Source organism: Octopus sinensis, linkage group LG16 (genome assembly GCF_006345805.1).
Source record: "Octopus sinensis linkage group LG16, ASM634580v1, whole genome shotgun sequence".
NCBI classification, from domain to species: Eukaryota; Metazoa; Mollusca; class Cephalopoda; order Octopoda; family Octopodidae; genus Octopus; species Octopus sinensis.
In genome coordinates, this window is record NC_043012.1 from 56,075,366 (window position 1) to 56,095,365 (window position 20,000).

The 20,000-nt window shown below is 36.3% G+C and overlaps 1 protein-coding gene across 8 annotated transcripts in view; it reads right to left on the minus strand.

Moving 5' to 3' along the window:
• Nucleotides 1–20,000, minus strand: part of LOC115220273 (sarcolemmal membrane-associated protein) — a 185,409-nt gene that overhangs the window by 109,313 nt on the left and 56,096 nt on the right. For all 8 annotated transcript variants that reach the window (XM_036510151.1, XM_036510148.1, XM_036510150.1 and 5 more), the window contains one exon: nt 6,723–6,938. In XM_036510151.1, coding sequence (XP_036366044.1) covers nt 6,723–6,911 — 189 coding nt within the window. In that variant the 5' untranslated portion in view covers nt 6,912–6,938. The remainder of the gene's footprint in view (nt 1–6,722; nt 6,939–20,000) is intronic.

Here is a 20,000-nt window from a genome sequence, read left to right on the forward strand (position 1 = left end):
AGTGGTTGTGGTGATGATGATGATGATGATGCTAGCAGTGATAATACTAGCTGTGGTGCTGGAATTGCTAATGAAGGCAATGATAATGGTGGTGTGATGGTGCTACTGGCAGAGATAATGCCAGTTGTAGTGCTGGCAGCAAAGATAGTGATGGTGATAAGGGAAGTCATGAAATGGACAGAGAAACTGGACACGTGTAAAGACAATAGAAACTAAGAGGGATTGAAATAATACATGAAAGCTAAAAACTCAACAGAGGACGTTTATAGTCAAGAAAACTAGAAAAAAGTCCGGCAGTGATAATTCATCTGAGAAAATGTGGACAGAATTAAATAACATCACTGCAAACGTAAACAAACAAATAAATATATAAAAACACGTGAAGACTAAATCAAGATCTAGGTTGTTCCTGCATATAATCTAAGAATCAAAAGGAAATATACTTTTACAGCAATTAGCTTCAAAAATACTTAAGTTTAATTAGTAGTAAATATAGATTAAAATAAATTAAAAGAATTCTAAGACTTTCTGGCGAGCTCTAGAAGTGATATCAGTTTTCTTTAAATCTACATCTATGAATGAATGAGACACTCTCTCACACACACACACAACCATCATCACCACTAGTACCCAAAAACTATCACCATCCTTAACACCACCTTCAGTATCCATATATATACACACACACCTATATATATATATATAATATATACACACACACACACCTATATATATATATAATATATATATATATATATATATATATATATATATATATATATATATATATATTATATATACACACACACCTATATATATATATATATGACATACACAATAAAAGGGCAGAAAAACAGTAGATATGTGAAGTGAATATATTTATTTAACCTCTCATACCTCCTGCCTTTTTATGGTCTTTACACTTCTCATGAAATAATTTCATAGATTAGATCTCCTTCATTTCAGCTGTATAGAATTTTACATTATACTCCTCCTTGTTGAGTTACTGTGTGGTATGATAGCCGGGTCCACTAGAGGAACTTTCTGTGATTTCCACAGGATCCCTCCATCAATCTATATACTGCACTACAAATATATATATTATATATATATATATATATATATATATATATATATATGCAGAGGCATAGCAAAGTGTTTATTACTATTGCTCCAGATTGACCAATGCCTTGTGAGTAGATATGGAGGATGGAAATTGTAGGAAGCTCATTGCATGTACACATGTGTGTGCATATATTGTGTGGGTGTGCTTGTATGACCAACCAGATGCGGTAGATGTTGATAGTTCAATGGCATAACCAAATAAAGTATATTATAATAACAATCTTTATTATAGGCACAAAGCCTAAAATTGTGGTGGGAGGAGGCTAGTCGATTACATCAGTACCAGTGCATAACTGGTACTTATTTCAATAATCCCGAAAAGATGAAAAGCAAAGTCAACCTCAATGGTATTTGAACTCAGAATGGAAGGACGAATGAAATGTTGCTAAGCATTTTGCCCAGTGTACTAAAGATTCTGCCAGTTCACCGCCTTGATAATAATAACAATCATCATCATCATCATTTCTATTAAAAGCACAAGACCTGAAATTTGGTAGGAGTGGAGTAGTCAGTTACATCAACCCCAGTGTTTCACTGGTACTTAATTTATCGACCCTGAAAGGATGAAAGGCAAAGCCAACCTCGGCAGAACTTGAACTAAGAACATAGCAACGGACAAAATATTGCTAGGCATTTTACCTGGCATGCTAACAATTCTGACAGCTCTTCACCTTAATAATAATATCTTTTCCATTCATCTTTTACCTGCTTCAGTCACCGGACTGAGGCCAGGGTGGGGCACCGCCTCGAAAAGTTCAGTCAACTAAATCAACCCCAGTACATTTTCGTTTTTAAGCCTAGTACTTATTCTATTGGTCTCTCTTGCATCCAATTGTAGAAACCAGGCAGACAATGGAGCGCAATGCAGCTCTTGGGCCAATCAGATACTGTCAAACCATTCAACCAACCCGTGCCACCCAGTATGGAACATAGATGCTAAAAGACAACGGTAGAGAAATAAACTACAGCCATCGATCACAGGTGAAGAGGTCTTGCTATCAGCATCATGCTTTCACTGGGTGATGCTGTACTTGTGAGCAGACACTCTCATAACTCTCCCCCACATATATATATGGGGGGGGGGAGATGTGATCACTGGTTAGTTAACAACCAAGTGTTGAACTTAAAATAAAACTATCTTGGCATTTTGCTCCCTGAGCAAATACACTAATTGGCACTCACCGAAAAGGAAAGATGCCAAGTGGAACATTCAAATTAAGTGATAGCGAAATGTTTACAAATTATGCAACTAGGAATATTTATAATAAAGATTTTATAAATATTTAAAAAAGATATTTTAAAAAAATGTATATGAATTATAGAAATTTAATTTGAGATAAAGAAAAAAAGAAAACAGCTGGTCTTTTAAAAGGAAACTGCACCACAAATATTTAGCTGTATACTAACAATGAACGATACTAATGAGGCTTTATATAAAAATTGATTGTTTCACAAATTACATAGATGCATGAGGCCTGGTGCTGAAACTAGTTTCCAACTTGAAAAAGAATCTCTTATTTTGAGTAGATGTGAGAGAGAGAGAGGGGAGGAATCTCTGTATCAATAACTAGGCTGCCTGCCTTTCATATTATAGTTAAACTTTCCAATAAAAGCCAACTTCTTAGTCTACATCTAGGTGAACTGAGGCATGAGAGAAGAATGATCGTAAACTTTCTTTTCCTTCTGCCAAACAAGAATAAATAATGCACCAATCAATACGGAAGAATAGAAAGATAAACAGATAAATAATAAATAGTTGTCTAAATAAAAGTTGACCCATATATTAAAAACAAAAAGCAAAACAAATCAAAAAAATTATTTTCAGCATTAATTAACTTTTTCCTTCCTTGAAATCTACAGTTGTTTGTTGCTTGGTAACTATTGATTTCCAGCTTAAAGTTTTGCTTCAAGATTTCAAAGACAAGAGTCTTAAGTTACTAAGGATTTATCAATGGATTTTACATAATGATCACCAAATAATCATACAAATATTACATCATCAACATTTACTACCAATATCGGAATAATTTCTATCGTACAGTCAAAGAGCACAATAAGGAAATGCAGCCACTTGGAAGACATTCTGTCAAAAAGAATGCAATCAGCAGCAAAATCCTTCGATCCTTCAATTTTTTGGTTTTTCATTTTAATTGATTTTTATATATATTATTGTTTAGCAAAACCATTTTCTTCAAATGGCCACAAATGAGCTGGATTTCACCAAGCTCTGCTAGGAATCTGTCCCACCCCACCACCACCACCACCACCACTGCTAGCACCCCATTAATTTTGGTAGTTCCTCAATCTCATGTCTCAACTAATAATGATCAATATAGTCAAGTGGTCTTTGTCCTCTATTAGAGTGTGAATGTCTCTAGTGGCTGTGTGGTTAAGAAGCTTGCTTCACAATCACGAGGTTTTTGGTTCAGTCCCACTGTGTGGCACCTTGGGCAAGTGTCTTCTGCTATAGCATGGAGCCAACCAAAGGATTGTGAGTGAATTTGTTAAAAAGAAACTGAAAGACTCGAGCGAGTGCATGTGTGAGTATTCATTTGAAGTTTCTTTTAAATCCTATTGTATTTCTATAAATATTAGGAACTATATAAAAAAAAAAATTAATATTTTATGTATTGCAGAATTATAATTAATTTACTGCACATAAATTTTAATGACAAAATCATATATGGACCCCTTTCCCTCACTGAGGTTCATGAGGACCCTAATTAAGAATCACTAGTATAACCCGTGTAAGCATGGAAAGGAGAAATGGGCATTAAATGATTGTTATATGGTTTCATGTTCAGCAAAGCCTACTCTGCATTGAGCAACCATAGTATAGCGAGCAGAATGCATTGATAAATCATTGAAACTATTACTAAAGGTATTCTAGGTATGTCTATCCTGGCTTTAGGCATATATATATATTGTAGTTAAGATACCCGTGCCGGTGGCACGTAACCTCTCGAAAGAGCTGTTCTGCACTCCTGCTCCAGAGCGTCGGCTGCGGGGTCATTCCGAAAAGCTCTACCTGCGACGATTTCATCTCAATCGAAGGAGAGGAGCTTTCTCCGTCCGGGTTGCGGATCCGTGGAACAAGCTGCCAGACGAGATGGTGAAGATGCCGACGACCGCTTTGTTCAAAGCCTCCCTTGACCTCAAGTGGCCTGAACTCTTTACATGAACACCACCCTGTACTTAACTCCATGTCCCACTACATGGCCTTGCTATTTGCTTTTGAGCCAAATTAACTAACTAACTAACTAACTAACATCTGAACGTGGCTGATGCCAGCGCTGCCTGACTGACGTCCGTGTCGGTGACGCGTAAAAAGCACCAACCGATCGTGGCCGCTTGCCAGCCACCTCTGGCCCCTGTACCAGTGGCACGTAAAAAGCACTCACTACACTCACAGAGTGGTTAGTGTTAGGAAGGGCATCCAGCTGTAGAAATACTGTCAGATCAGACTGGGCCTGGTGCAGCCTTCTGGCTTCCCAGACCCCGGTCGAACTGTCCAACCCATGCTAGCATGGAAAACGGACGTTAAACGATGATGATATATATATATATATATATATATATATATATATATCTCAGAATACATTTTCAAGTACCTTCTTTCATAAAAACTATCAGGTGTAACACGAGCAAGATCTAGCTGGTATTTCTAGCATGTCTAACACACACAGTGAGGTGTTCTCAGTAGTTAGCATACCAAGTTGTTGTTTAATACATCAACCTTGACCAAAAAGTGGCTAGAAATAGCAGCTAAATCTCCCTCATACCAATTTTAACTTTTTTGTTAATGGGGAGATATAGTACTTCCTTGGGTCATATCCTGAATACCTCCAACCAGAGGTTTGTTCAATTGAGGTGAATTTTGAGTTAAACATCTCTCTTACTGAGGACACAGAAGAAGAGAATCTACCAAAGAAGTACACAACCTCCACACTACCACACAACTATACTATACAATACTACAAGGAATATTTTCAAAATGAACCTATACAAAAGACATAAATCAGAAAGTAGCAGAAATAAATTGATCTATTCTAAATTTGATCCTCAAACCATTTCATTAACTGATTGGTTCCAAAATATGGAATGCAGAATTCCATTAATTTATAATTAATAAATATTGATCTTTAACAAACACAAAAGGCCACAAAGTTATTGAGGAGGAGGGATGGTATTATCAATTAGGTAAACTCCAGTACTTTGTTGGTACTTTATTTTTATTGACTCTGAAAGATGAAAGGTGAGGTCAGCCTTGATTAGGGAGGGGATTCGAACTCAGAACTTTAAGATATTCACTGGAGTCAAATCAAGACTAAATCCCCTGCTACAGAATAATCAACCTTGTAATTAACCAATCTGTCACAACCACTCTGTCCCACGGAGGCACATGGCCTAGTGGTTAGAGCAGCGGAATTGCGGTCGCAGGATCACAGGTTCGAATCTCAGACCAGGCAATGTGTGTGTTTATGAGTGAAACACCTAAGCTCCACATGGCTCTGGCAGAAGGTAATGGCGAACTTCTGCTGACTCTTTCGCCACAACTTTCTCTCACTCTTTCCTCCTGCATCTTGCAGTTCACCTGCAACGGACCGGTGTCCCGTCCAGGTGAGGAACCTATATGCCAAGGAAACCGGCCCTTATGAGCCAGGCATGGCTCGAGAAGGAACAAACAACGAACTCTGTCCCATGCACACTGATTTTCTGAACACAAATTCCACAATGAATGGTCAGAGTATATAGCATGTGTGTGGCTCAGTGGTTAGACCATCAGACTCACAATCATGAGGTAGAGAGTTCATTTCCCAGACTGGGTTGTGTGTTGTGTTCTTGAGCAAGACATTTTATTCCACATTGCTCCAGTTCACTCAGCTGTAGAAATGAGTTGCAACGTTACTGGTGCCAAGCTGTATTGGCCTTTGCCTTTCCCTTGGATAACATCAGTGGAGGGTGGGGTTTGGTATGCATGGGTGACTGCTAGTCTTCCACAAAGAACCTTGCCTGGACTTGTGCCTCAGAGGGGAACTTTCTAGGTGCAATCCCATGGTCATTCATGACCGATGGAGTTCTTTATATATGCATTATATAAATCTTTTGAAAATATATATATATAACTTTATTGCAAATTTTTGTTGTCACCTTACTGGCACCTGTGGTGGTGGCATGTGTAAAAAGATTTGAGCGAGGTCATTGCCAGTACCGTCTGACTGGCCCCCGTGCCGGTGGCACGTAAAAAGCACCCACTACACTCTTGGAGTGGTTGGCGTTAGGAAGGGCATCCAGCTGTAGAAACTCTGCCAGATCAAGATTAGGTCCTGGTGCAGCCATCTGGTTCGCCAGCCCTCAGTCAAAATCGTCCAACCCATGCTAGCATGGAAAGCGGACTTTAAACAATGATGATGAATGACATAGCCCACATCCCATCAAAATATTTCCACACCCTACTAATGAGGTGTGCAGCACAACTAATCAAAGCAATTGTCAGTAGAATAGTGAGAACAGTTAAATCAACCAAGCCCAACCCTCAAATTTCTGGCTTTGTGCATGTCAGAAAATTATTAAAATTTATTAAGCATATCACTTACCTTTCCATTCTTGTACCAGAGAATAGCATGGTTCCTTGACAGAACTTTGCAGTCAAATGTGCCATTGCTGGGTGATGGACGTGCCCTAGCAACAGATCTACCCACTTTGACTGGTTCATGAAGAGTTATGTGCCGTGCTAGGAATGGGTGTGAATTTGGTGTACATGTTAAAATGGCCACAGCTGACATTGCTGGTCATTTAGCCTCCCCTTTAACCTGAAAAATAAATAATAATAATATTAAACAACAACAATAAACAATAATAATCATCCTTTCTACTATAAGCACTAGGCCTGAAATTTTGGGGTGGGAGCTAGTCAATTACATCGACCCCAGTGTGTAACTGGTACTTATTTCATTGATCCCAAAAGATGAAAGGCTAAGTCAACCTTGGTGGAATTTGAACTCAGAATGCAAAACAGACAAAAATGCTAATCACTTTGCCCAGTGTGCTAGCGAATCTGCCAGCTCGCCACTTTCAATAATGGTGTCAAATTTTGGTAATAAGGCCAATAGATTTGCGGAAGGGGCTAAGTGAATTACATTGACCCCCAGTGTCCATTTTACTGACCTAGAAAGGATGAAAGGCAAAGTAACTTTGGTGGAATTTGAACTCAGAACATAAATACATGCTAAGCATTCTGCCCAGGACTGCAACGATTTTGCCAGCTCACTGCCTTAATAATAATAATAATAATAATAATAATAATAATAATAATAATACACGATAAGTAGAGTGTAATAAAACACAGACTGATCTTTCTTCATTGAACAATATTTTGGTAGTATGATTTCTTCGGGTTCAAAATGAGAAACACACAGCTCTGCAAAAGTTCGAAATTTCAACAGAACTATCCTGCATTGAATTTCTGCATTCCTGTGTAGTTTTCATTTTGAACATGGAAACAAAAGGACTACCCAACTATTGTTCAATACAATAAACAAAATCAATCTGTTTGATCAAATATCACATCACGCTCATCTAATTGTATTTTCACTTTCATGAAAAGCTTACATCTATCTCCATAAATTATTATTATTATTAACATTATTAGTTATTATTATTATCAATTATTATTATTAAGGTGGCAAGCTGGCAGAACCATTAGCATGCCAAGCAAAATGCTTTAGCAGTATTCCACTTGTCTTTACTTTCCGAGATCAAATTCCACTGAAGTTGACTTTGCTTTTCATCCTTTCGGGGGTTGATAAAATAGCTACCAATGAAACACTGAGATTGATTTAATCAACTAGTCCCCTCCACCAAAATTTCAGGTCTCATGCCTATAGCAGATAAGGTTTTCTTTATTACCACTTTAACATACAATTATTATCAACAACGGTGGATATGTGAGGGTGGACAATTAACAAAAAGATGAATTGGTTTGGTTGTACTTAAGAAACTATATTAAGCTCAGATGTCTGAAGCATGATGCTTCACACTGCTAGAGTGTTGTGTGAAGAGGTATGTTGATGAGGATGAGGCATTAGACTTTGAGAGTATTGGAATGAAGAGAAATAACTTTTTAAAAAAAACTTAGAGAGAGAGGGGGGGAGAGGGAACGGTGAGAGAGAGAGAGGGAGAGAACGGTGAGAGAGAGAGAGAGGGAGGGAGAGAACGGTGAGAGAGAGAGGGAGAGAACGGTGAGAGAGAGGGAGAGAACGGTGAGAGAGAGAGAACGGGTGAGAGAGAGAGAGAGAGAACGGAGAGAGGGAGAGAGAGAACGGAGAGAGAGAGAGAGTGAACGGAGAGAGAGAGAGAGAACGGAGAGAGAGAGAGAGAGAGAGAACGGTGCGAGAGAGAGAGTGAACGGTGAAAGAGAGAGAGTGAGAGAGAGAATGGTGAGAGAAAGTGAGAGAGAGAGAGAACAGTGAGAGAGAGAGAGAGAGAACGGTGAGAGAGAGAGAGAGAACGGTGAGAACGGTGAGAGAGAGAGAGAGAGAACGGTGAGAACGGTGAGAGAGAGAGAGAGAGAACGGTGAGAGAGAGAGAGAGAGAGAACGGTGAGAGAGAGAGAGAGAACGGTGAGAGAGAGAGAGAGAGAACGGTGAGAGAGGAGAGAGAGAGAACGGTGAGAGAGAGAGAGAGAACGGTGAGAGAGAGAGAGAGAGAACGGTGAGAGAGAGAGAGAGAGAACGGTGAGAGAGAGAGAGAGAACAGTGAGAGCGAGAGAGAGAGAGAACGGTGAGAGCGAGAGAGAGAGAGAAAGAGAGTGAACAGTGAGAAAGTTAAAATTGTTATGCCTTATATATACTCTGACCCAATATAACTTTGGGCATTTAATATAAAATTTCTTATTTTCAGACCTATGTTCCAAACTTTTGGCATGACTGCAGATACAACTATGACATCTGTTATATCTATATATAACAGCAAAAAAAAATATATATATATATATATATCTGCTAAGGTAACAAAGTAAAATGTAACTTGTAAATATTGTTGTTGGTATATTTGGTAGACAAGAAGATAATTAATTGCAGATCATGAATGGAGAGAGATAGGTGCAGAGAAAGAGGGAGAGAGAGAGATAACTCTAGACAGATGTTGGGAAATTAATTGACAACTACAGCTAAGATAATGAGGAAGGATATCAATTCATATGGTCACTTGCAACATTTTCATTTGCATTCATATACAGAGGTCCAATAATTAATTGAACATTTAGCATCATAATAGCAGAAGCTCAGCTAAAATCTTTTCATCATTTCAAATCTCTGCCTTATTAATTAATTGCTATGACCAAAAACTTCCTTTTCTCCTGGACAACGTGACACACAATAATATCTGACTAAACAGATAATTAAATGTCATTCATAAAGTAAGACAGGTCTGTATACCATGAAAAGAACCGATGCTAACTCATATCGGACCAAGCTTCTCCTTCGAAAAGATAAAGAAAAGCATACTGGAAATAAGATAATTACGTATAACTTCACCTGGTCCCAATGAAATGGCAATGGGTTTACAGTAAGAGAAGACATTCAATAATTTCCAATTTTAGATTTAAAATCCTTCTGATGTGGAGTTAGATATTTACTGTTATGTCTTCATGAGATGAAAAGCGAAGAAACACAGATGCATTATGAAAATTTAAAACTAAAATTTGGTGATCAGTTGAATGAATGTTCCATTAATTTCCTTATGAGGCACAAACTACTTGTGAAATAGCCAATCATTTATTTCTAAGTCCTTGGAAACTGAGGTTTTTTAATTTGCCAAGTTTATATTGTTCATCTCTGCAGCAGCCACCACCACCACCTATGACTACATAAGAAAAGGTTGAGCAATTAACTAAATACAGTAGGCAAGTCCTGACTGGAACAGAACTATAAATCACTTACTGCATAGTGTGACCTAGTTCAGACTGAAGCCTTGCATATCTGGGATGTTGTACTTGTGGAATGTTCCCAGGTGTTCAATTAACTCATTTCCTACCCAATTACAGTTCATCAAGGCTATTAAAAATGATAACTACATGCCATAAATCTCTTATCAGAAAGTTAATCATATTAGAGATCATCACTAGCATCATTGCCGCTGTTTCAACATCCACTTTTCTATGCTTGTATGGGTCAGACGAAATTTGTTGAGGCAGATTTTCTATGGCGAGATGTCATTCCTGCTGCTCGTTTCCAAGCAAAATAATATTTCTCCATGACCGGACATGCTTTTCATGAAAGTCTGGAAACTAACAACATTGCTTGTAAGACAAGGAAGCTTGCTTACAATCATCACACGATTTCAAGACAAGGGCACACACACGGCACATTTCTTTCCGTTTCTGTCTACTAAAATCCACTCACAAGGCTTCAGTCAGCCACAGGAGCAATAGTAAGACACTTACACAAGGTGCCAGACAGTGGCACTGTACCTGAAGCCACACAGTTGGGAAGCAAGCTTCTTAACCACACATCCATGCCAGAGCTTCTTTTTTTTTTTTTTCAATTTAGAGAAACACATCAGTAGTCTACTACAAGAGATAGCATTTATGACTAGTAAAGGGTTAAAGAAACAATGAGTTAAAAGGAAGTCCTTAAAAAACTGAAGAGTAGTTGAAAATCTGAGAGGAATGAAGAGACATGGAACATATTAAAGGATGCTAACTGAGCATTTTAGCAAGTTGTTTAAGGATGTTAGCTGAGATATAATCAGACACAGGCAGACTACTAGCTACAGCTCTACAGCTAAAAAGAGAAAGTAGGTGGCTTTACATAATGAATAAGAGATGATATAAGAAAATTAACTGTTGAGAAGAAAAGGGTATTTGTTTACAGAGTTGCTAACAAGCAAGGCAGTGTTGCTGACAGAACCATTAGGAGAAGAGTGGGTGAGAAGAATGTACAAGTTGATAAAAAAGAATTGGGTCAAAGACCCAAAATTCTTGGCTAAAATTGGGGAACGATAAAATGTAGTTGGCATTTATAAATGCAGCTTTTGTTTTAGTTGTTAGTGCGGAAGGGCTTTTTATGACGCGAAAAGAAATATATCAGTTTCTAGTTTATGCGATGTAACTTGTTACTAACAAATAAACAGAACTTCATGTACAGCAGACATTCTAAACAAAATCCTAAAAGTATTTTAAAAAACAATTTTTCTCATTAACAAAAGATAATTTGATTGAAGATGCTTTAATACATTAAATAATAAACAGTAACAATGACACCTCCCCACCACCACAATAATAACAGTTCGGTTTTAAAGATGGAACTTTAAGTAGATAAAGCTATTAATAAAAACATGTAAATATAAGGTTAAAAACCCACTGAATGGGAAAAGTCAAAGGTAGTTTCTAAAATTACATGATGTAAATAATAATAATAATAATGTTCTATAGATAAAAGAGATGTAAAATGCTTAATGATAATGGTTTCAAATTTTGCCACAAGGGCAGCAATTTTGTGGGAGGGGATGAGTCAATTACATTGACCCCAGTGTTTAACTGGTACTTATTTTATCAGCTCCGAAAGGATGAAAGGTAGAATTTGAACTCAGAATGTACCAATAATAATAGTGTTTTAATATGCAAGCCAGCAGAACTGTTAGAATGTAAAGATGGACAAAATGCTGCTAAGTGTCTGGTCTGGTGTGCAGAGTTCAAATTCTGCCACGGTCAACTTTGCCTTTCATTCTTTCAGGATCAATGTAATTAACCCTGCCTTTCCACTGAAACTGCTGGCCTTGTGCCAAATTTGAAACCAATATTTATTTACATTTTTTTAACCTAAATCTTAAATTAGGAGAACTATTAACACAAATAAAACAGCTGGTCTTTAAAACCCCATGCAAACTTACATAATCGGGAGTGGTAATGAGGTAAAGTAAATACTTGGCATTTAATAACAAAGAGTTTTACATCTCGGGCATTAAAAATGCTCAATACACAATTTTTAATAAGATTTGGTTTACTTTGTAAAATTTGATACTAGAGTAGCAGGGGTCGGGAATACATTAGATAAAATATATCATGATCAAAAAATATTTATTACAAATCTATGTAATCAACATGTGAACTCAAACAGCCAATATGAATCTTTACATCTAAACAAAGAATAGTAGATGCAGAGGAGCTAACTGTATGGTTAATAGGTTGGGAAATATACAAGACCAGTAAGTTCTACTATAGTCTATTTGTACAAGCCTATCTTAGCTAGACTTAGATGAGTAGCTAGCTAAGAATATAATCTAGTTGTGATGAGGGTAAATAAAAGATGTCATTTCAGTTACTCTATAAATAAGTTTTCCATCACTAGGTGTGATGAAGTCTGTGCTTTACTGATGACATCATAGGACTAAAAACATGCCTGGAGCTGTCTCCTGTGCTTGCCAAAATAATTATATTAATTATACAGTCCAGCAAACTTCCGCAATAGCAGTGAACATTTTATTTACTGTTTCTTTATGTATCAAGGGTTGAATTTCGTTTAAGTAGTTGACATTTGAATGCAAGGTATTGACAAACCTCAACAAAGGTGAAATGTATCTGGTACACTTGTGAATCACTTCAGCAATGTTTATAAGAGATTTTTATCATCTCAAACAATTCCACAGCATTGTGCTTTCTATTGATGCATATACATTTACTATGATATACAGATGGCGATTTTAAATAAAATAATACTGCCATATTTACTCATGAATAAGTCACAGTATTTTATACTTGATTTTAACAGAAAAAAAATAAAGAAAACCTAGGGTGTGACCTATACATGGGGCAAAGCTAAAACAATGAAATGAAAAAATTTTGCACCAAGATTTAATGCTAAACACAAGTAAATATGGTAGTTGTTGGCTAATATTTTTTTCCTCACAACATAATTATTTCTATTTAGATTCTTTTACATAAAATATGTTAACAAGTAGCTGTAGAAACTTTGACATTTGCTCCAATAATTTACAACAACTGTCTTTTAAGCATGGCCAACTGAAATAAGAGTTATATTACAGATTCAGATTAAGACTACAGATACCTCCATCATTGTTTTAATGGCCACTTTTCCATGTTTACATGGGTTAGATGGATATATTGAGGCAGACCCGCTACAGCCAATGCCTTTCTTGTCTCTAAGCAAGGTAGTATTTCCCCATGGCCAAACATGTTTTTGCAATATATTGGAAATGAATGACATTCATTTACGACAGTTATGCGATGCCAAGACAAAGACACACACACATGGCAGGCTTCTTTCAGTTTTCACCAACAAATCCACTCACAAGGCTTTGGTCAACCCAGAACTATGGTAGAAGACACTTGCACTAGATACCATACAGTGGAACTGAACCTGAAATCATGTGATTGAGAACCAAACTCCTTCACCAACATTAATATTTATTTAGTTATAAAAATTAAGAATTTTTAACATAAGTTTTAAGTTAAGTCAACTGTGATCATACCAAAACAAACAATATTAGTTAAAGTAGGTAATAAGGTTTATAACATTCCCTAACACATTGTGTTATATTTTTAAACCACTATTTGCTGTTTTATTGGCCTTTAAAAGGAACTCATATCAATATTGATAATAAAACAAACTATCCAACATATGTATTTATAGTAGAATTTCAAAGTCTGTTTGCTAATCAAGTAACTTTATTCAGAGGCACTGTGGCTGTCATGCATCTCCTACACTCTCTTCATGTTACTATGCCACACATGAGTTAAATCAGTATGGTAAAATTTTGAGGTTTGTTTGCTAGGTCTAATTGATCAAGTGATCGCAGCTAGAAATAGCAGTCAAATATCCTTCAAATCACACCCTACCAACTTAAGGAAAAAAAGTTACATCAGATAATGGCTGAAAAAAACAAATAGTCATAACTGGAATACTTTTGATCATAACTGACATTTAAATATGACCTGGGGTTAAACTCTATATGTACAGAAATAGATTGAACAGGAAAAACAATACATATTCAGACTAATGCTTATTTATTTAGGTTTGCTTGATCAAAACTAACCTGGGACTATACAGCAGCAACAACAACTACAAACCATTTTAATGTCAATGTTACATGCAATATAATGTTATGCACACACATGCATATACAAATGTACATATGATAAATGAATGTACATATGAATAATTAAATGTTTATTCATAAATGCATGTGGTAGAAAACCCTGGTTAAAGAATGCAAGCAGCTAGGGAGTATCAAGCCATCAAGCATTTGAATCTTATAACACCCACTTCAGATCAACTATAGCTCTAACATGATTTCCAAATGAGTCACATTTTATGTAGAATGTGACAAAGGAATGACAAACATCTTTTCTTCTTTTACAATGCTTCCAACAAGTGATGTTGAATAAGCATGATTCTTCTGGCAGCAGGCAGATTTTTCAAACTTTATATCAGTATTTTGCACATAAAGTGAAGTTTTCTTAAAACCCATTAGCGCCCATGGTTTTTAGGACCAGCAGTGCCGGTGGCACGTAAAAAGCACCCACTACACTCTCGGAGTGGTTGGCATTAGGAACGGCATCCAGCTGTAGAAACACTGCCAGATCAGACTGGAGCCTGGTGCAGCCTTCTGGCTTGCCAGATCCCTGGTCGAACCATCCAACCCATGCTAGCATGGAGAACAGACGTTAAACGATGATGATGATGATGATGAAGGATAATCCATCATATTTCTGCAACACCTGTATTTTCCTGAGATATCTTTAGCTAGTCATCAAGACTGGAGTGTCTTTCAAATATTACACCCATCTGATGTATATTGGCACCACTGATGTCTTAGAGTACAGTGAGAAAATCTCAAGGGAAAGAATACACCCAGTTTCATCTATTATTCAATCAAAAATTCTTTGGTAGGTACTTATATCCAACCTATATTTGTATACAGTATAAATAATTGTTCTAACTGTCCTATAAAGTCAAGAAAATCTTTGAAAGTAATTTTGTTCAAATATAGCATACTCTAAAAAAAAAATTGGTAATAAAGAAAAAAAAAAACCTGGGCACTAATGGGTTAATCTCCAGCTGTAGTCAAGGTTCTGTTAACAACAGTGACCAAAAAAACCTTCACCCATTAGCATTTAAACTGGTCATATCCAGCCCAAATATTCTACCTGCTTTATGTTTAAACTGGCTAGATCTGACTTCTTACATCTATCCTACAATGTCATTCTGAAAAATAGACAATCACATCATTGAAATCTTGGAATTACAAGACATACATGATTAATTCAGAACATGAATACATAAGCATTACATCTGACAGACAAATCTGAATGCTGCAGGGTTAATCTTCATTGACATAATGGAACTGTTAAGAGAGGTAAATGGCCATCGAGTTCAGGGTTTCATATTTACTTCATGTGTTGAAGTGTTGCACATACTAATTTTGTACAGACCCCATCCAATCAATATTGTAAGACTTTTTTTCAGTGTCCATCTTTTAACCTTTTAGCTTTAAGATTATTCTGTCAAATGTAATGCTTATTTATTCACATTATTTTTAATTAATCATGCATTTCAATTGTATTGTAGATTTTTAGAATGACATTGCCGGGTAGGTATGAGATGCTGGATCTGACCAGTTTGAACATGAAACAGAATATTTAGTCTGAATATGGCAGATTTAAATGCTAAAATGTTAAACACAGTAGAGACTGAAAACTGTACATTACAGCATACGACATATGATAATCTATTATATGTATCTGAGGTTTGATTCTTTTTAAATCCTCTTATGTAGATTCCTTTAAAATTGTCTGGTGCAAGAGTCACGTACCTTAACCAATATGTTAGTTCTACTTATTTCTTTGACTATTCCAGACTGTGACTCTTTCTATGTTGTCCTAGAAATTCAAAACTTCACCATTTTAATACCAAGCTGCCAGACAGTAATATGTTTATAGTTGAATTTAAAACCACCATTGGAATCTTGTAACAGCAATGATATTGGTTAAATTATCAACACAAACATAATATACTCCCATATAAAAAATATATATATAAATTTACAGCTATTTTACTAAATCACTCCAAAATCTAGATATATAGTGTGTGTATATAGTTACATATTTTATGATTTTATGCTATAACTATAAAATCTTTATATCTAAATTTCACTGAAACCAGACAATCTACTCATAGAAATACAGTGACAAAGAAGTTAAAACCCATTCTCCCTAAACAAAGTACAACCCAACAAAGCAACTTATATGCAGTTGCTCAACCTACTAAGAAATAGCAGCCAAATTTCCTACAAGTTACACCTTACCATCTTAAAGAGGTAAGAGGAGTGTGAAGAAAAAAATGAGATACTCTTTTACTTGTTTCAGTCATTTGACTGTGGCCATGCTGGAGCACCGCCTTCAGTCGAGCAAATCGATCCCAGGACTTATTCTTTGTAAGCCTAGTACTTATTCTATCAGTCTCTTTTGCCGAACCGCTAAGATACGGGGACGTAAACACACCAGCATCGGTTGTCAAGCGATGTTGGGGGCACAAACACAGATACACACACATATATATATTAATATATATATATATATATATATATATATATATGACGGGCTTCTTTCAGTTTCCACCTACCAAATTCACTCACAAGGTTTTGGTCAGCTTGAGGCTATAGTAGAAGTCACTTGCCCAAGGTGCCACACAGTGGGACTGAACCTGGAACCATGTGGTTTGTAAGCAAGCTACTTATCACACACCCCTACCACATTTACAATACCATTGACTGTAGATCAGCTTGATCAGAACTGGCCTAAGGCTAAATATCATCAACATATAATAGTGATTTGAAGGAGTTGATAATATACAGGTTAAAGGATTGACATAAAAGTTTAATGCAATCACTAATTTTCAAGGAGCTTAGTGATGGTCTTTGCCACCAAGGAAAATAGTTAATGTCATATATACCAAAGAGGAAAGTCAATACCTAACTTTTTTGGCAGATCAGTTGATTCCCAGACAAAACAAACAAGAAAAAAAAAAGTTTCTTATCTGTCTCAAGTTAAAACTAAATAACTGAAATTATAACTAGTACATCCTCCTATATCATAACCAGTTTTACACCATAAATCACTTGTCAGGTAAGGTAACAGTTACAAAAAAAAAAAAAAAAGGTAAATATGACAATTGGAAGTATTTGATGTCATGGTTTGCCAAAGTCTGTAAGAGAAATATAATCAAAAACGAGGGAAGTCAGCCAACAGGTATTGTTTAGCTTAACGAATGATACATTTTTGCCAACCAATCAAAGTTTACAAGTACTTTAGGAAAATTACTGGCTATTTGGCTCTACAAGTATTGCGGTAGCAATTATTCTCACCGCTTCGTTATTATACAATAGGGTTTTAACAAGTCCTGTAGCAACAGCAAATTACATAGAATCACTCATATCCAATATGTTTTATTTACCTGATTGGAGCAATCGTATTTAGACATAAATTAGTTTCTTTTAATCTATTAACAGTAAATCTAAATAACCATTTCTTGTATTGGCACCAGGCCAGAAATTTTATAAAGGAAGGGGAGAGTCAACAGAAATAACTCCAGTCAATTATTTTTTGAACCTTATTTTGTTGACTTTGGATTTGAGATGAAAAGCCAGTGTAATTTGAGCAAAATATACAGGGGAAAATATTTGCTGGAGAGAAATAATAAAAAAAAGAAAAGAAAAAGAAAAAAAGAATTTCTATTGATACATTTTAGCACCATATCAACATTAACCAAGCAGACCTACAACCAAAGGTATTCTAGGAATATTGGACATAATTTTTAACAACAAAATCTTGTACGGATCCCCAGAGGCCATGTGGATCCCAGTTGAGGACCACTGCACTTCTTTATAAAATGAAGATGTAGAAATGAGATCAATTTCAAGGCTGAGCAACAGCATAGAGGTCCCCACTACCTCACTGGTTTAAAACTATTACATTCGAACACTGAGGTCAAAGTTCAAAAACAACATTAGAGAGGAACCAGGTTAAGTCAGTTAATAAGAGTCTTGTACAACTACACAAGATATCAACCCCTACAACTCGTCATCAGTATTACGTTGTACCTATAGAGCCAAGATATTCAGTACTTGCTGGCTCAGGCCATTAAGCAGTAAATAGACACTGCAAACAGGTACAACTCACAACAGTAAGAAACAGGTACATAATAGTTTCTAACATGAATTTGAGGGAAGGGGTCATCTGATTAAATCAACCCCAGTACTTGACTGGTACTTTACTGATCTAAAAAAAAAATTATCATTCACAGAATTAATGTCAGTGGAATTTGAACTCAGAATGGAAATACCCAGAACAAACATCACAAGGCATTTTGTCTAATGCTTTAACAATTTTGCCATAATTATCTACTGTTCTGTTAAAGTCTGGTGCCAAATATTAGTTCATTTACAAAACACCAATCTTGTGAATTCTTCCCAAGGAGATTCTGAAAGAGATTCCAAAAGCAGCAGAATCGGTAGGTTCAATGTCCTGCTGACTCTTTTAAAGATGTAAGAGGATACTTAACAATACAGAATAGCTAGTGTTGTTGTTGCTTAATTATCCAGTACCTTTCACTGAATCACTAAGTCATGAGGATGTGAACAAACAACACTGGTTGTCAAGTGGTGGTGGACACACAGACACACACACTGTTTCTGTCTACAGCCACTCACAAGGGACTAGTTGGCCCAGGGCTATAGAAGACACTTGCCCAAGGTGCCACACAGTGGGACTGACTCCAGAATCACATGGTAGCAAAGCAAGTTTCTTAACTACACAGCCATGCCTGGACCTACAAGAGGGATTTTGCATGCTATTTCTGACGGAACAACCAACCAGACAAGGCACTCTTGTTGGCTTATTACAACCAGTGTAGAGTAGTATGAGGCTGAGAAGCAACCAATTAAACAAAGATATTCTTAATAAACAACTTTCCATTTGACAAAGTGGAGAGAAAATACAAAAAGGTGAGGAAAAAACATTTCATAAACAATATTTTATCAAAAATATTACATTGCTTTAATCCTTTTGAAGGAGTATTTTTTACGATATTGCAGCATAACAATAATTGTTCTGTGTGTTTAAAACGTTCCCAATAAAATAAGCAACTAAGCATAATACTACAAAAAAAAAAAATAAATAAAATGAAATGAAAAAAATATAATAAACAGTGGTGAATATCTATGTAGATAAAATTCCAAACAATTTTCAATGCATTCCTATTTTTATCTTATCAATATCAGTCTTTATATTAGGTTTCAGCTCACCAATTGTCAGAGAAACACGATAGAAGATGTTTTCTAATACAAAAATAAAACAGGCTACTTTATGTTGGACTTGCTTCCTTTGAAAACTACAGTTTACTTAACAATCCTTATGTTCGCATGAGGGGTTTAGATAACCAGAGGGAGCCTGATGTCCTAACAAAAACAGGTACAGAATTTTTCTACATGTCAGCAGCAGAAACAACATGGCCAGGAGGATGCAACAGAGCCACCAGGGCCCCAAGGGAACGCCTTTGGCTATCCGAGCCCTTCCCAGTCTTCGTTTATTTAGTACCTTACTGCTCAGGTATTTTTATTTCACAGTCAGCTACAGAACAACGAGTCTTTGTGTTGCTACAACTGCTGCTGCTGATGTTGCTGCTGCTGATCCTGTTGCTGGTGCTACTGCTGTTGCAATCACCGCAGTCAGTAAGGCAGAACGAAGAAACAGAAAATAGTTTGTATGCACTGATGCTCACTTTAATTAGATTCTCGTAACTAGTGTCTAGTCTAGTCTGTTCAAATAGTGGCTGCAGAAAGAAAGATAAAGAAAG